Source organism: Arachis hypogaea, chromosome 12 (assembly GCF_003086295.3).
Source record: "Arachis hypogaea cultivar Tifrunner chromosome 12, arahy.Tifrunner.gnm2.J5K5, whole genome shotgun sequence".
Lineage (NCBI taxonomy): Eukaryota > Viridiplantae > Streptophyta > Magnoliopsida > Fabales > Fabaceae > Arachis > Arachis hypogaea.
The window spans coordinates 23,798,462-23,814,181 of NC_092047.1; the positions used below are offsets into that span (position 1 = coordinate 23,798,462).

Here is a 15,720-nt window from a genome sequence, read left to right on the forward strand (position 1 = left end):
ATTGTATTTGATACGTAATATATCCATTTTATTTGTGTTTTAATTGTATATAGATTACTCTATACTTTTAATGTTAATAGGATTTTTTAAATATTACTTTTCATATTTTCTTATTCTTTAATTTTATATAAGTTACTATATTCTTTCAATGTTAATAAATTCTTTTTAATAGGTATACATTGAGTTAAATTCTAATTCATTTTGACATTTAATATAGTGAGTGATTGCGTTATCCAAAAACCTTTTCTTTTACCAAGAGTTTTTTAAAACTGTCATGCATATGATATAGTGATAGTGATTGTGCTGTCCAAGAATTTTTTTTATCTCGAGATACCACGCAACTAATATAGTTTTTTTTTTGGGTCTCGAGGTGCAGTTTTTTAGAACCGCCACGCAACAAATAGTTTTTTTTATTAGGTTTAAGAAAGAGTTAGAATTTTCTTTTGAGTAATGGAAAGGGCGAATAGTGGAATCGAACCCGCGTCTTCTCCTTGGCAAAGAAAAATTTTATTATTGGATAATATTTACATATTTAAATTGTATTTGATACGTAATATATCAATTTTATTTGTGTTTTAATTTTATATAGATTACTCTATGCTTTTAATGTTAATAGGATTTTTTAAATATTACTTTTCATATTTTCTTATTCTTTAATTTTATATAAGTTACTATATTCTTTTAATGTTAATAAATTCTTTTTAATAGGTATAAATTGAGTTAAATTATAATTCATTTTCACATTTTATATTTATTTTTTGTTATATCACTATATAAATCAACATTCACTTTATATAATTTTTTTTATCCCTCCTCACATAATCTCATATCTCTTTTTTTTGTCCTAGCACTCTTGCTAAATATATATAGTAAGTGACTATGTAATTGTATTTATTAGAAAGAAAGTGAAGAAGAAAATGACAGTGACTCAACTAACCAAAAAAAAGAAGATTTGACTTAAATTACTTTTTAATCCTTTTGTTTTTAATTGAACTACTTTTAACTATTTTATTTCTACTTCTCATGTGCCTTATTATTATAGCTTAGGATTTTTTTTCTTCTCACTCTAATGACATTTATTTTTTCTAGATTACTCTATAGTTTCATATTTTTCTATTCTCTATTTTTATATAGGTTACTCTATACTTTTTATAGTCTCTTGCTATTTATTTTTATATAAGATATTGTATGGTTTTAATGTTAATGTTATTTCTCTTTAATGGATATAAATTGAGTAATAAAAGTATAAAACATAATTCATCCTCTTCTTTTATTTATTTTTTTACCAAAGATAGGAGACTCAAACCCGTAACCTCTTAATTGAGTATGAAGAGACTATGCCATTTGAGCTATAACTCATTGGCCATCCTCTTCTTTTATACTTACTCCTTATGTTTTCTATATAAATCAACATCTACTTGACAGCTCTTCTTTATCTTCTCTTTCACATAATATCATGCCACTTATTTTTTTTTCTCCATTCTTCCTAATATTTTGCACAAATATTTAAAAAATTCAGTTGATAGCCACAATTTTTTTTTTTAGTTTGATAAACATATGTACGAAGTGATAAATTCTTGAAATACTAGATTTTTACAATTTTTTTTTAATTTTTGGTTTAATTGTATTCACAAGTTATTTTATTCATATATTATTTCTTTTTCTTTTAATAATTATATTTTTAATATCATTTAGTTAATCTAAGGACTACTACGCCTCCACGTCTTATGTCAAGGTACTGTAAAGAACAAGCTTCCCCCAACCGCCCCCAACAACAATAAATAGAAGACAAGAGGCAAAAACAAAGTTGAACTTTCACAATGATGTGTTTTCATATGGATTTAAAAACTTCTTACTCAGATTGGTTATTTTCTGTGCAGTGTCTATCAAATAACAAAAGAGCAGCTTTAACAGAGATAATTGATGTGTTACGAGCTGTGTGTCATGCGCATAGTTTGCCACTGGCATTGACATGGATCCCCTGTTATTATAGTGAGGGGATAGGAGATGAAGCTTCAAGAATACGGATTAAAGATGGGCGTAAAATTCCTGGTGAAAAAACTGTACTATGCATTGAAGAATCAGCTAGCTATATAAATGATATTGTGGTAGGAGGATTTGTTCATGCATGTGTTAAACATTATCTCGAGGAAGGGCAAGGTGTAGCTGGGAAAGCTCTTCAATCAAATCGTCCATTCTTCTATCCCGATGTGAAGGCCTATAACTTGTACACCATGCGTGAAAATATAAGTTGAATGCTGCCGTTGCAGTCAGGCTAAGGAGTACTCATACCAATGATGATGATTACATAATAGAATTCTTTCTACCTGTCAATATGAATCGAAGTCAAGAACAGCAACTTTTATTAGACAATCTATCAGGTACTATGCAGAGAAAGTGTCAGACTTTGAGGAAAGTTTCGGATGCTGAATTATACGGGATAGAAGGCTCGAGTTTTTCCTGTATGTCCTTGACAAACAATGAAACTGAAACTGCTCATAACCAGGTATATCTTAACAGTTGCTTCATTTGAGAAATCATTTGTTATAATTTATGATTCAACTTTGTAGGATATGGAGGGATCAAGAAAGCAGATTGAGAAAAAGAGAAGTCCAGTGAAGAAGAATGTTAGCTTGAGTGTTCTCCAGCAATACTTCTCTGGTAGTCTTAAAGATGCGGCTAAAAGCCTTGGTGATAAGACTACTACAGCTTTGTCCTTGCTTATTTCTTTTAATTTATTCAATCAGCATATTATTTTGGGTTAGATGATAGATGATAAATATTTGTGAAAAACACCAAGATGATTATTATTGACAAGTAATTCTTCTTGAACAGTTTGCCCAACAACCCGGAAAAGGATATGCAGGCAACACGGAATTGCAAGATGGCCATCGCGCAAGATTAATAAAGTTAATCGTTTAAAAAAAATACAAACCGTGCTTAACTCGGTCCAGGGTGTGGAAGGAGGACTGAAGTTTGATCCTTACACGGGGGGACTTATGTCAGGTGGATCAATCAACCAAGAAATTAATGCACGTAAAAGTTCTCTCTTTCAGAAGAAATGTTCTGTAAAACATCCTGATCCTGCAGCGAAAGATGCAGTCACCATATCTCCGGCATTTGGAAGCAAAGGTAAGAATTTAGCCGTTAAATTCGAGGATGATAATGATAATGATGTCTGTCTGTTGGGAAACCAGCTTCTGCATTCAGACATGCTTATATCTAATTCCAAGGGTGAGTTGAAGAAAAACAAAGCTTTTTCTGTTGGTGTAGATTCAAAACCAATAGCCAAGGATGATGGTGGATTATGCCAGGAACCCTTTCCGGTTTCTATTTTGGAAAGTTCTAGATGTGATGTAGCATATCATAGTCCAAACTCCCTGGTTGCTGATGAGATGGAAACTTATCTGAATGGGGCTGACAAGCTCGGCGAGCATCACAATCCTACTACTTCAAGCATGACAGACTCGTCAAATGGAAATTTGAGAATCGGAAACATTTGAAAGGAAAATCACCTTGTGTTGATAGTGGATAAAAAATTATTGTCAAAGCTGCCTACAAAGAAGATATGATCCGTTTCAAGTTTGATCCTGCAGCTGGTTGTCTCCAGCTCTATGAAGAAGTTGCAACAAGATTCAAATTACGAATCGGATCTTTCCAACTCAAGTATCTCGACGATGAAGACGAATGGATGATGATGGTAAATGACTCAGATGTGGAAGAATGCATAGAAATATTGGATGATCTTGGCACCCGTGCTGTGAAATTTCTTGTTTGCGAAATGCCTAGTGGTTTGAGCAGCCGTGGATTTAAAACAATTTAATTATCAACAAAGATATAATACTTATATTGGTCTCTAAAGTTACAACTTAATTTCAAAAATTTCGATTTACTTAATTTAGTCACTTGGTAGTTATGACTCATATTGGTTCTTGATCTTATTTTTGTCACAGTCTCACAGAATCGTTAATGACATGTTGAGATAGACTACGACTACTACGCTGTACTTTCTAGCGACTATTTGATGTAACAATTAAAATTTTTATACTTTAATTTTTTTTAATAAAACACTTAAAATCCTAATGTGAGTTACGGATACTAAGTTAAAAGATCAAACTAAGTAAATTGAAACTTTAAAAATCAGATTGAAGTTCAAATATAATTTTAAAACAAAATTTTAACTTATGTAGTGATTAATTTAAATGAGAATAAACTAAATCAAAATTCAATATAATTTTTATCAATGTTTTTAAATTCAAAATTTCTATACCAAAATTAACTAAAATTTCTCTTTAAATTAAAATTTTAACGAAATAATTACTTTAATTATCTCAACCAATGTGCCAATTAATTACTTTTATGTCTTAAAAACTGTATATGAAAAAAATTAATTAGTTTGTCCACTTTAATAAATAGTTATTTGACTAACATAAAAGAGACTATATTTTCAAAATTTTTAAAAATTAATTAATATTATATATATTTTGTTACACTACATCTAATTATAAAAATTTTATTTATTTTTAATTCTTATATTAAAAATAAAAACAAATTTAAATTAGTAAATTTTAATTTATAATGTAATAATAATATAGTAATTATTTTATATATTGCTCGAAATTAAATTAGTTATTTTTTTATTTGTAAAAATTTTATGAGATTTGAGTTTTGTTATCAATATAACTAGTATGATAAATTTTACTTAAAAAAATTTATATATATATATATATATATATATATATATATATATATATATTTGATGAGTTTGACTTATTCTTTTATATAAACAATTTTAGAAAGAAATCTAATAGTTAATCTATTACTTTTTTTGTTTTAGTCTAATTTAAATATTTTTTATTGTTTTTGAAAAAAATCTTTTAAGAAATTTAATAATATGTGACGAAAAACACCAAATAAATTATATCGAAACCAATTAAAATGCAATCCGAAAACATCTTTAGCAAAACATGAAATAGACATTTTTATTTGAGTAGTCCCCTAATAAAAATGGAAGAAGTCTAAATGAGTTTTACTTATTAGACGGAAAAGGTCAAGCTTTTGAATCTTAAAGCGCCACAACAAAAAAAAATCTTAAAGCACTCTCTTAAAAATGGATAATATCTTTTACTTTTTTAAATAAGAATTTAATTTTGATACAATGTTAATGTAAAATAGTTTTACATATATATTTAATTACGTAATATTATATCAACAAAATTAATAAAACTAAGCGGCTAAATCATTTTTGAACCATGTCCAATCAAATTTTGTAAATTATATGCATGCTCGTTTCGTCTTTGTCTTTATCATCTCTTTCTCCTTCTTCTTTTTTTGTGTGATTCTTTTTTAACAACATCATCATTATGATCTTCTTTATCATCATCTTTTTTTTTATTTTTCTATGTTTAGCAAAATTATTAAGCATATATATATATATATGTTGTGCACAGCACAAAATTTTGAGTGTATAGCATACAAATTTTTGAAGAATTATATATCTAGAATTTTGATTCCCAACCAATAAAATATACGCAACACAAAAATAATGGTGCATAACATAAAATTTAGTGTATATCATAGAAATTTTTAAAAAACTACATGTGCAGAAACATTGATATTCAACAAACAAGATTCACAAGCACAAAAATTTTGATATATAGCCCAGAAAATTTGGTACATAGCACAAAAACTTTTATGCAAACACAGAATTTTTTAAAGGACCACATATCCAAAATATTGACTCATAAAATCAACGAAATACATTCACAACAAAATTTTATGTGCTATATAAAAAAATGATGCTATATATAAAAATTTATGTACTGTGTGTAAAAATTTTTTTATTATATGATAAGTTTATACTATGTACAAAAATTTATGTGCTCACCAAAAAAAAAATTTCTTTGCTGAAAAAATGCGGAAAAACAAAAAACAAAAGTGTATGACGCATGAGTGCATTTTTTTGCTGACTTATACCAACTTGATTAAAAAAAAAATGCTTGTACGTGTAACATCATCGTAACAACTATCTCTAACATTGATCAATAATCACCAAAATAATCATAAAAAAGCCAATATAATTGAATTACGGTATAAAATATTAAATTATTAATACATAAAAAATAAACTATTTAAATAATAAGTCATATTTTTTAGAAGTTAAAACAATAAAACATGACCATCATGTGAAATCCACATTTGAGTTATACTATGTCCACCAAAACTATATATGTTCATCTTTAGACACTACTTACTAAATAAGGAAATAAGGAATGTTTTCTTGTTCGTTAAAAATATCTCAACTTTTTATTTTTTATATTTTATATTAAATTTAAAATTTATGATTAGAATTTAGACTTCAAAATTCAAAGAGAGTTGCATTCTTTATTTTCTCCAACGCATTAGTAATCGCTAAACTACAACAACGAGCTAATTTGGCCGGAAAATGTGAAAAATTTAAAAGATAATTAGTTTTATAAATAAAGACTTATCTTATAAAAATAATATAAATTTTCACAACTTAAATGGATTATGTTAAGAAATTGAGAAATTCACACTTGAGTTGAAACCTGGCATAGTACATTATAAAAATTTACGTTAACGAAACATTATTTTGCTACTCTACTTTATCTAAATTACATCTTTAGTTATTCTTAGGGCAAAAAACACAATTAAGCCAAGGGAAGAATCAAATTATACGAATCAGCCAAACTGAAAATAGCTTCATGAATAAGCCAAACCAGATTACTATGTAATTCGAAACAGCTGAATTCGAATTACATTTACGCGTAATTCGAATCAATATAACTCGAATTATAAAGGAACACAAGCCCACACTAATTCGAATCTACATGATTCGAATTACAAAGAAGCATAATTCGGACTAGGTTGGTTCGAGTTACCCTTGTGAACGATTCCCCAAGTAATTTGAATGGGGCTGATTCGAATTACACTAGATTCGACTATATAAGGAGTTCGAATCCCCCTCATTTGAATCACTTTTCCATTCGAATACCCCCCACCAAATTCCAGAGAAAACAACCCAGATTCGATCCGACAAAGACTCGAGCAGAATACTCAGCCGATGGGGGACGATCCGGAAAGGCTATATTGGTTGGATGGAGTTGCTCATACAGCCGAGATCATCAACGACGAGGTTAATAGATAGAAAAATTTGTGCCAGTGGTTTATCTGAGTTAGTGATTTTGCATGCGGTTTTAGTGGTGGTTTATGTTAGTGGTTTATCCAAGTGGTATTGCAAGTGGTTTATTTTAGAGATTTTGCATGTGGTTTTGTTGGCGGTTTATGTTAGTGGTTTTTATTAGTGGTTTTTGTTAGTGGTTTTGTATGCGGTTTTGTTGATGGTTTATGTTAGCAGTTTATTTTGGCAGTTTATTTTGGTGGTATTGGAAGTGGTTTATTATGTGATTTTACATGTGGTTTATGATAGTGGTTTTGCATATGGTTTTCGTAAGTGGATTTGCATGTGGTTTATGTTAGCGGTTTAAGCATTTGGTTTTGCTAGTGGTTTATTATATTAGTTTTGCATGTAGATTCTGTTAGTGGTTTTCATAAGTGGTTTCTGCTGTTAGTTGTTTTTGTTAGTGGTTTTGTAAGTAGTTCTAATAATGTGGTCCATGTAATGTGCAGCCCCAGCGATGCATCTCGAGCATGCGGCGGCAGCAGGGCATGCGACTCGATGAGCGGTATGTTCCGTACTTGTAGATGGCAGGATTATACCATCTTGCAAGGCTGAACGATAGATGGTTCCGGTTAGATGAGCCCCTTGTCAGTGCCTTTGTCGAGCGGTGGCGTCCGGAGACGCACACCTTCCACATGCCGTTCGGAGAGTGCACGATCACACTTCAGGACGTGGCGTACCAGTTGGGGTTACCAGTGGACGGGCGTTATGTCAGTGGTTGCCTTACAGATTTCCAGATATACATCCAGGGTTGCTGTCCAGCTTGGGTGTGGTTCCAGGAGTTGTTTGGAGTGATTCATCCTCCGAGCCAGGTTCAGAAGTTCGTAGTAAACTGCACCTGATTCCAGGAGACTTTTGGAGAGTGTTCTGCGAGAGCCGATGAGGAGACTGTGCGGCGCTTTGCTCGTGCCTATATCATGATGTTGTTGGGTACTCAACTATTTGCCGACAAGTCCGGCAACCGTATTCACATCAGATGGCTACCCTACGTGGCTAGGCTTGAGGAGATGGGTGCCTACAGCTGGGGGTCTGCAGCATTAGCATGACTGTACCGGTGCATGTGCCGAGTGACCAACAGACATGTGGTGAAGTTAGCGGACCCATTACAGTTACTTCAGTCTTGGATCTTTTGGCGTTTTCCTAGGTTTAGGCCTGCTGGGTATGATACGTGCAGCTGGCCGTTGGCCTCGAGGTACCATTCTCGGACTCTTCTATTTCAAGTTAAATTAATTAATTCCATATACATTTGTAATGTAATACAATTCTGTCACACTTTTAATTAGCTATAACACCGATGTGAGATGCAGGTGGTCAGGTTACAACCCTTCCAGTAGCGAGAAGGGACCTAGAGTGCAGATGTGGAGACGGAGGATAGACATGTTACAGGCCATGAATGTGAGTATAGTAACCGCCAATGTTTATTTAATTAATAAACCTTTATGACTTTAGAGCATTAAATGGCCTGACAATGTTGAAATATTTTTGCAGTTCATCTGGATGCCGTATAGCTCCCCCGAGGTACTACAGGTTGTGCATCCGGAGGTATTGGAGCCTCGTCAAACGACGTTATGGCGGTCTGTGACGTCACTGATATATTTTCCCGTGATAGAGTGGCATCAGATAGATAGGGTTTTACCACAGTTCGGCAGAGTGCAGCCCCGTCCCCAGCCCGCCCTGAACATTGACTTTCTGATGTCGAAAGACGGGAGAGGAGGTGATCGTTGGTTCCCGTACAGTTTGCAGTTCTGGCATCTTCATTGGGAGAGCCGTGTGGACCACGTTCTCTGGTTCAATGTTGCCGCAGACCCTGGACCCTCACATGACTTCCTGGAGTGGTGGAGTCAGCATGGAAAGAGGTTCTTGTCACCAAAGATGTACCTGGGGGATCCGAGAGCCGTTCCTATTCCTGTGGAGGCTACGCAGAGGGGTGCTGGGCGAGTTCCTGATAAGGATCGTGTTGACGACGTGCCGGATAGGCGTCAGGTTGAGAGGAGAGCTTGTGTAGGGACACGACGGAACCAGCATGAGTGGAGGTGGCTGGACCAGGCTATGGACGACGGTGATACAGACGGTAGATGTGGAGGTAGACGAGGAGGGCGTGGAGGCAGACGGAGAGTGCGTGCTGCGGATCACGATCACGGTGATCATCGTGACGATGACGACGATGATCAGCACGGACCTGTGGGGGGGACGCTGGAGGGCATGCTGGAGTTGGGGGGTGCTAGTCCCTATCATGGCGGGCATGGTGGAGAGTGGTACGGGTCCGGTATGGGTGATGGGGCTGACCAGGGTGATGCTGGACTTGGCTTAGGGCCGCTAGGCGATTACTTTGTTGGTGTCCCCGCACATGACCAGACACTTCAGGAGAGTACGCCATGGGTTAGCCCGGGGACGATGTTTTCAGACTTCCTAGCCGGTGATGGTCTTGATGCGGACTTTGGCGGGTCATACTTTTTAGATGAGATTAGTGCCATCATGCAGGAGGATGATGCGGCCCGTCGGCGTGGTCAGATGTCGGGCACACAGGCACCTCTAGATGTCGACCTAAACGAGCCTCCTACCATGCCTGCTCCTGACTTTTTTGCATTGGGTGGTACCCCTCCTTCAGCCTATACTGCTGGGGTAGATTCAGATGCTGGGCCGTCTGGGGCACCCGTCCAGCCTAGGCCACCTGCACAGCCTGCCCCAGATGAGGAGGAGGATGAGATCGAGGACGAGGATCCGCTTATCCGGAGAGGCCACAGGACATGGGTACCCCGTCGTTGCTTCACCGATTCGCATCTGTTCAGATGATTGGTGTATGTTCTATGACTTTATTTGATGATCAGCATTGTATCTTAGCCACCTTTATTTATGTCTTTCATATACGTGTACGATCCAACTTGTATTCTGGTTATTTATGTTTGAGTACTTTGTTGCTTCATCATGTTTCCGTTACTTTGCAAAAGGGTGTTCATTGTTTCTTTAAGTTATTAGGATATTTTCCCCATCATGTATTCATGTAATTTGTAGATGGCATTATTGCCTTGTGTATTCATCGTACATTTCATGCTTCACTTCAGAAACGGAACATATTCATTAATTAATATCCCATGCAAAGTACATCGCATTAAGTTTAACAAATTTTAACGCTTATCAAATACAACTAAGGAAACATATAACAGTGGAATCTAAATGCCAAAGTGAAATCAACAAAGTACCAAAGCTAACAATACACCTACTGATGTCCCTCTGTATGGGCTGATCCTCCGACCTGTGGGCAACTCCGACGTGTGTCTGGGTTGCCGAAAGAGGCCACATCTCTTCGGTCGGTTCGGATCTGCCTCGTCCATATTGGTCCATATTCGGGTGGACCTGGGATGACCCTCCCTCACACGCCTCTTGTTCGGGTCTGGGATCACTGTCGGCCCATCATATGGTGGCCAGAAACCCTCCGAAATGGGAGGTGTGAACCCCATCCGATACACATTGAACACCGAACTAAGATGGTACACCTGGTGGACGTACGGCTGCCAAGTTATCCGTGAGTAGGCACAGCAGGCCATGGCATGAGGACACGGGAAATGAAGTGCCTAAAAGTATCCGCAATCACATGTCTGAGATCCAAGTGAGACCCTGTAGCTACCCAGTGAGAACGAACCAGTGGGAGTCGTCTCTGCGACGATGAACTCCGAGTTATCCCTATCGTACAAAGTCACCGTGAAGCACCTCGCCGTCTTCAAGTTGGCCTCGATACACTTCACCAAATGTTGACTGAATTGTTGTCCGGTACCCAGCTGGGCCTCAGCCTCCCTCCCCTTGCGGACAAATAGTTCGGCCAACTTTCCGTATGTTGCCTTCACCAGCGAGCACATAGGGAGGTTTCTGATCCCCTTGAGAATTCAGTTAACACACTCAGAGATATTTGTCGTCATGTGCCCGAATCTCCGACCCTCATCACAATGTTGTGTCCACAATGAATACTCAATCTGGTTCGCCCACTCACACATGGCAGGTCTTCAGACCGCATAATATCAAACCAGTAATCGAACTCTACCTCGGTCTTAGCATACGCTGCATTCACAAGAAGCCTCCTTCCATCTTTGCCCTTGAAGTTTAGGGCACAATTTGCTGCTACATGTCGAATGCAGAATGCACAGTATGCAGCTGGAGGTAGCCATCCTCCGTCGGGAGCCTCAAGCGCGGCCTTGATGCCGTTATGCCTGTCCGATATAACCAGCAGACCCGGTTGCAGTGTCACGTGCTGACGCATGTGGGAGAGAAAGAAGGACCAGGACTCGACATTCTCACCCTCGACTAGTGCGAATGCAATCGGCAGAATGTTGGAGTTCCCGTCCTGTGCAATCGTGACAAGCAACGTTCCCCAATACTTGCCATACAGATGGGTGCCGTCAATACTAACCAACGGCTTGCAATGACGGAGTGCCTCGATACATGGTGGGAACGTCCAGAACAGTCGGTGAAAATAAGCTTGAGACTCGTCCATCTGTCCCCCAACTCGAACAGGGCTCGTCCTAAGGATTGCAACAGTACCAGGCATCGTCTGCTAAACTCCTAACACCCACCTAGGGAGCTCGTTGTACGACTCATCCCAGTCACCATAAATGAGGGCAACAGCCTTCTGCTTCGCCAATCAGACCTCCTATACGTCGGCCTAAACCCAAAGTGTGCAGCCGTGGCATTTAGGAGCACCTTGATGCTGACGAATGCATCAGCCCTAACCATTGGCATAATGAATGCCGAGATCACGTGATAATCCAAACTCCTGTGGTCGCTGGAGATGGAGGTCGCGAGACACGTATGCGGTCCATTGTACCGTTTGACCTCCCAAATGCCCTTGCACTGCCTGAGACTCAGCCAAATCAACCATGTGCACCCATTCCCAAACTCAGAACACTTGCCCACATACCGGCGATAGTCAGACTCCACTACCTTGTACTGTATCCCTCGGCGGATGCTGTAAGTCTTGACACTTAACAAGGCCTCATCTTTATCCTGAAATTGCTGACCAACCTGAAACTCTGTCAGACCTGCAGACCCTTCCGCATCTCTAGTGCCAAATCCAGCAGGCTCCCCAGGAACCCCCTCCTGCCTCATGGCATCCAAGTCCAAAGATGAAAAATGTGGAAGGTACTGCTGTGTGCTAGAGCTAGAACCACCTCCGGCCCCTGCAGGCTCACTCGGACCAATATCATCGCCACTGTCATCAGCAATCATATCCGGCTCCACATCATCGTCCTCTGGATCATCCAACAATTCATCTCCAACCCCAGCCGGTGCAACACACTGTAAAGAGGTGGGCACAAAATCCCATATTCCCACCTCGACGCCTACACTGCCGTTGAGATCAACAGCGAACGAAGGGGAGGCGACAGGCTGGACGGCTGGCTCGTACACAGGGACGGACGAAGAAGCACCGGCAGGTCTGGAGCTAGAACCGGCTACCGTGCCTAAAGTGGGGATATTCCGGTTCAAACTCCCCGAGCTGGATACCACATCAACCAACTTTGCCAACAGCTCTGGTGTCTTCACTTCGGGAAATTGCCGGCGACAATGAAACATGACCTGCAAGTCCTCATCACTCCCGATCGTGAAACAATCATACTTCACGGTTTATTGGAGCACCGTGATTGGAATGCGATAGAAAAACTTCTTAACCCGTTTCACACCTTCCAGACCAAGTTTCAGCAGTACAGAGCTAACAAGGTCATCATACCTAGTCGTAGGCCTCACGATAATACAGAGAGGATCCTTATCAGTGAACTTCACACCGGAACGTGTTTTCCTCTTAATCGATCATTTTTGGTGAACCAACACTACAAAACTCTCCTCACTAGCTATTTTACCCCTCTAATGAGAGCAACTCACGTTCACACCATATATATACAACTCTGCTCCTTTATAATTCGAACCAGCCTGGTTCGAACTACACTTTGTGTAATTCGAATTAAGCCACTTCGAATTACGTTGCATGGCGTGCATGGAAGTAGTTCGAATCAACCTGATTCGAATTACATGTTGCTGTGTAATTCGAATCAGCTGAATTCGAATTATGTGGCTTTGGGTGTTAGTGAGTAATTCGAATCTACATGGTTTGAATTACATGTAAACTGAGTTCGAAGCAGGTAGGTTCGAACTACATGTAAAGGTGGTTTGATTGATTGATGAATCAGATTTTGCTTTAGCTTATTTGTGTTAAAATGTTCTCCCCTTGACTTGTTTACATTTTTACCCTTATTCTTATTTTGGTCTTTCCATATTCAAAATTTTTTAGCAACAGTAACTAATTCAAATTTTAATTTTAATATATTGACAAATTAAATTCATATATTTAAATTTTTTTTAAGTAGTGTACTTAAAAGTATTTTTTACTAATATAGTATTGTTTACTAATATAGTATTTTTTAATATATTGTGTAATTGACTCGATTGTAGTTCAACCATTGAATCACTCAGTTAACCCGATCATAATTAAATAAAAATATAAAATTATAAAAATAAAATCAAAAGCTAAAACTTAAAATGTATGTCTTTACAAACATATTAATAACAATCAAGAATCAATTTTTAGATATTACTAATAATGTAAAAAGAGATAATAAACTAGTCAATTGGCTTAACCTATTCATTCCAGGACTACAAGTAGAGACTTCTCCTAGGCAGGAGCAACAATTCCCATAACAACAATTATCACAAGCAGCTAACATTTGAAGCATGAAAAGCATCTATAGTGAATATTAGATACTACTTCCTACGTTTCAGGGGCCCGGTCTTGAATCCACTCTTAGTCGGCTTACCCCAAGGAGTTCGAGATCCTTTTCCCCACCGACCACTACTCTTGCTCTTGCCCTCTCCTCCACCATGAGGATGGTCCACTGGATTCATGGCCACTCCTCGAACAACTGGTCTCCGGCCAAGCCACCGGCTTTGTCCGGCCTTCCTAAGCTTCTTATCTCCGTGGCTTGGATTTGAGACAGTACCAACGGTGGCCCTGCAACGAGAATCAATCATTTTTTTAACACCCGAGGGGAGCTGGATAAGACAGTATTTTGATGTGGGTTCTTTCAGGATTTTTGCACAAGTTCCAGCAGCTCTAACCAGCTTGCCACCTTGCCCTGGGTTCAATTCAATATTGTGAATGATAGTTCCGATTCGCATAGAAGATAATGGCATACAACTCCCAATTCGAGAATTTATATCGGAATACATCATCTGATTCATCATGCTCTCTCGAGCATTATGAGCATTTGTGTCTGCAACAACATCCATGAAGAGTGAGAAACAATGAAACATCACAGAAATACGCCAGCAACATAAAAACTAGAGTCTCCATTCCAGTAGGACAAGAGTATCAAAATGTATACAACTCACTGCTGCCACAAGTAAAAATACTTGCAGGATTTTGGAAGATATTTAGTATCTATTCCAGGAACTCATAAATATTATGATTTATGAACATAAGACAAGACAAAATCTTATATACAAGTACGAGCAAAATATCATGTGCTTGATTTTCTTTTTTTATATAAATGAGAAATTTTTAGATGCTCCAAGAGAAGCAAATGAAGTTCTTGCTCTATTCTATTGATCCTGTGTGACACATAGGTTATCTTTATTGTTAAAAATTAATTTTTCAAAATTAAAAAGAAAAACCAATAATACCCCCTCTCTTTCCAATATTCCTGATATGTCAAACCATAAATGAACTAAAGCAAAAATTCTCATTTAATGTCAGAACGCCTAAGAAATTCTCAAATAAAAAGTAATAATCAGAAGAGAGAAATGTGCATTGGGTCCTCTTCTTCGCATACCTTAATTATAAGCATGAAAGTATGAAACTGAATCCCATAACCTCTTATACATTCATCTTATATTGGCTATGATAAAATTGGTTGTGCAGGTTAAACAATAATAACTCGCACTATTCATCTCACTTGAAAAATACTTGGATTTGTCAACATGAATAAAGGCATAAACCCTAATCTTAAGTTAACATAGAGATCTTCCCCAGATCACCGTTCTTTCTTTTAAGATAGTTAAAAATGCCTATAACATCAGATTCATAATGTTCACCTAAAACTAACGAATGTTACTTAACAAAATTAAATTTAATCCTAAATACACGGAAATGAATATGCTTTTATTTGTACAAGGCTGAAAAAAATCAAATCTTATAAAATAAAATAAAAATTGAAAGGAAACACCAATATCTCAAATTTCACTGAATAACAAGCATCATACTAAGACAAAGTTGTGATTTTGTTGAAATTATAGGGAACAAAGGGTTACCGGAAGAGAAACGGCGAAGAGAGTTGGTGAGATTGGAGAGAAGAGAGGAAGCTAAGCGAGCTCTCCATAGTGAAACAGCCATGGCTCAGAAATCAGAATGCGTTGCTGCGGCGTCGGGGATGAGAGCATAGTTATCAGCAAGGTTTTGAGAACCGGATCGGTCATCAATCAAACCGTTTTAATCACTGGTTTATTAGTTTATTAGTTTAACTGGTCTAATTATGATTTAA

The 15,720-nt window shown here is 37.3% G+C and overlaps 1 protein-coding gene and 1 pseudogene across 1 annotated transcript; one reads left to right on the forward strand and one right to left on the reverse strand.

Moving 5' to 3' along the window:
• Positions 1-1,725: 1,725 nt before the first annotated feature.
• LOC112729844 (protein NLP9-like) lies at positions 1,726-3,901 on the forward strand (annotated as a pseudogene).
• A 9,771-nt stretch (positions 3,902-13,672) lies between these two features.
• LOC112727153 (large ribosomal subunit protein uL2my, C-terminal part) lies at positions 13,673-15,660 on the reverse strand. The gene is made up of 2 exons (XM_025776799.3): positions 15,491-15,660; positions 13,673-14,454 (listed from the first exon to the last, which is right to left on the reverse strand). Exons 1-2 carry the CDS (start codon positions 15,570-15,572, stop codon positions 13,946-13,948), a joined length of 591 nt encoding a protein of 196 aa, XP_025632584.1. The 5' UTR covers positions 15,573-15,660; the 3' UTR covers positions 13,673-13,945.
• Positions 15,661-15,720: the final 60 nt, after the last annotated feature.